The following is a 2,223-nucleotide window of genomic DNA, read 5'->3' as shown; positions in this document are numbered from 1 at the left end:
CTGGTATAGTGGTGTTGGGGGGGGGGGGGGCAGGGAGGGGAGAGAGAGACATCAAAAATTTGCATCTTTATGCTTGTAAGACAATATAAATTTAGGTGCTTCTGCATCTTGTAATACTGCAGAAGCTATTGAAAAGGTTACTAGTGATTTGGGGGGAGCAAGGCAGGAATGTTTATGTTAAATGAGGGAAAACAAATTGTGGGTCAAATTACAAAGCTATATAATATCAAGTTCTCCACACTGGGTTTTAAAGGCTTTTTTTCAATTGATAGAATACTTCATATGTATGTCAGATTAAATATTGAAGCTTATTGCAGAAAGGTTTAGTTGTTGCTAGCAGGGAATAAAATTTTGAAAGAAGCTCTGTTAGAGATGTTTCAGGTCTAGAAGAGTAAATGTAGAACTTTGTAGAAAAACCCTGCTCTTGGTTTATTTACCGTAAGGTCACTTAAAAATCCACACTCAGTATCTGCCCAACCAGCCTTCAGTTTGGTAATGAGGTATATTCTTTCAATGCTTCTAAGCATAGAACAGAAAACACTTATTTTCATGAGGTTATCCATTTAGCAGTTGCCTTTCCTTTCAGTGAGCAAATAATAAACAACCTTCTTCAGACACGAGCAACGTTCAGAGACTGAGCGGAAAGCATCCAAAAACTGTTTCTGGCACTGAATTCATTCAAGCTGAGAATTTGTTACCCAGTTACCTCTTGAAAGTATAGGTAGTTGAAGTACGTTCCCAGGTATTGTGAACTCTAATCCATTTGAAGATTTCAGCTTCTTGGAAAAAAAAAAATCTATGAACTAAACTTCTCATTGTATGATACAGAAAGCCACAGAAGTTGCAAGAGTTGTCTGATTTGTAATTAGTGGGGGCTGGTCCATTGAGGTGAACTGTGAAGCATTATGGTATGTAGTGACGATTTCACTTCAGAGGAGTCAACCTTCTTAGATCAAAAGACGAGGATTATGTAATAGGATCGTACGCTACTGGGGAACATGTAATACTTCTAATACTGATTATAGAAATGGGCCATCCTTGGTTTGTATCTGGAGCACCACAGGGTATTTCTGATTTAGGCTGCAACTGTGGATGGCTTGTATAGGGCTGAAACAGATTTCTTATTTAAGGAGGAATCTTTTTATCTAAAAAACTTTTCATTCTATGGCCCTCAACAGCAGATTTGTACATCAGGAATCCAACTTCCTTTTAGAAGGAATTGTGTTCTCTAAGCCCCCAGAATTTTGGGGTGAGCAATGGGTTTACCAGGGGGTCAGATCCTTCTCTTGAGTCTTGGATATAGTGTTAAGTTCAAATTTTTTGTTTCTCTAGGGATTCATTTACAAGAATATATATATATAGACAGGACTATATTTATATATAGAAAAAACTTATATGTATATCAAAACCATACAAATTTTATGATTTGTGTCTGATCTGTGTATTTATTTGCATGTATTTGATTTTATATATGTGTACATATACTTTTTTATATATGTGTACGTATAATACTTAAATGTCCTTTTCAGCATGGAACCAATTTATGTTGTTGTACTGATCATCAGAAGCTTAAATTCTTAATGTCAGGTGTTGCTTAATTCAGTGTTTAGCTTTGAAATGACCCAAACTGATAGTAGAGATTAATACTTAAAGTGTAATGCTCGAAATTGCAGCAGAATCTAAGCTTTTATTTTTTTATTTTTTAATGATGATATATTCATGATATATCTTAAGCTGTCATCAGACGCTACAACCAAAGCACTCTTGCTGGCATTTTGAACCTAACCATGTTGGAACTCCCTGTCAGTGCATTAACTGTCGTGAATGAGCAACATGAAACTTTCATTGTGGAAAAAGATGAACCGTATCAGCAGGCCAAAGCTTTGTAGAGTTATCTCTGATATCTGACATGATCTTATTTCTAGGATATCTGATTAGCGTGGGCTTTTGCAAATGGCTTAGATTTATCTAACTCTTTGCATAGCAACATTTTAAAAGATGTAGAGTCTTGCTTAAATTTACTGTTTTTCTACTCCCTAGTTGAACCTGTTGTAAGCTTAACAAAAGGACCAAACCCTCTAGTAGATGGTGCAAATAGGACAGTAGCAGCCACTTGTACAGCAGCCACTGGAAAGCCTGCAGCAGAGATTGACTGGGAAGGAGGTCTTGGTGAAATGGAATCCAGCTCTACTTTGTTTCCAAATGAAACGGTGACAGTTGTAA

General features: G+C 36.5%; 1 protein-coding gene across 1 annotated transcript in view; it reads left to right on the top strand.

Annotated features, from left to right (window-relative positions):
* Window positions 1-2,223, top strand: part of PVRL3 (poliovirus receptor-related 3) — a gene marked incomplete at its 5' end in the record, with an annotated part of 40,361 nt that overhangs the window by 5,910 nt on the left and 32,228 nt on the right. The window contains 1 exon segment of the mRNA XM_010016766.1: window positions 2,041-2,223. This exon segment is cut by the window's right edge and continues 11 nt beyond it. Within this exon segment, the coding sequence (XP_010015068.1) occupies window positions 2,041-2,223 (183 nt within the window).

This window comes from Nestor notabilis, unplaced genomic scaffold (assembly GCF_000696875.1).
Source record: "Nestor notabilis isolate BGI_N333 unplaced genomic scaffold, ASM69687v1 scaffold4596, whole genome shotgun sequence".
Lineage (NCBI taxonomy): Eukaryota > Metazoa > Chordata > Aves > Psittaciformes > Psittacidae > Nestor > Nestor notabilis.
Note: the sequence above shows the minus strand (reverse complement) of the source record. Positions and strands in the feature narration are given on the sequence as shown.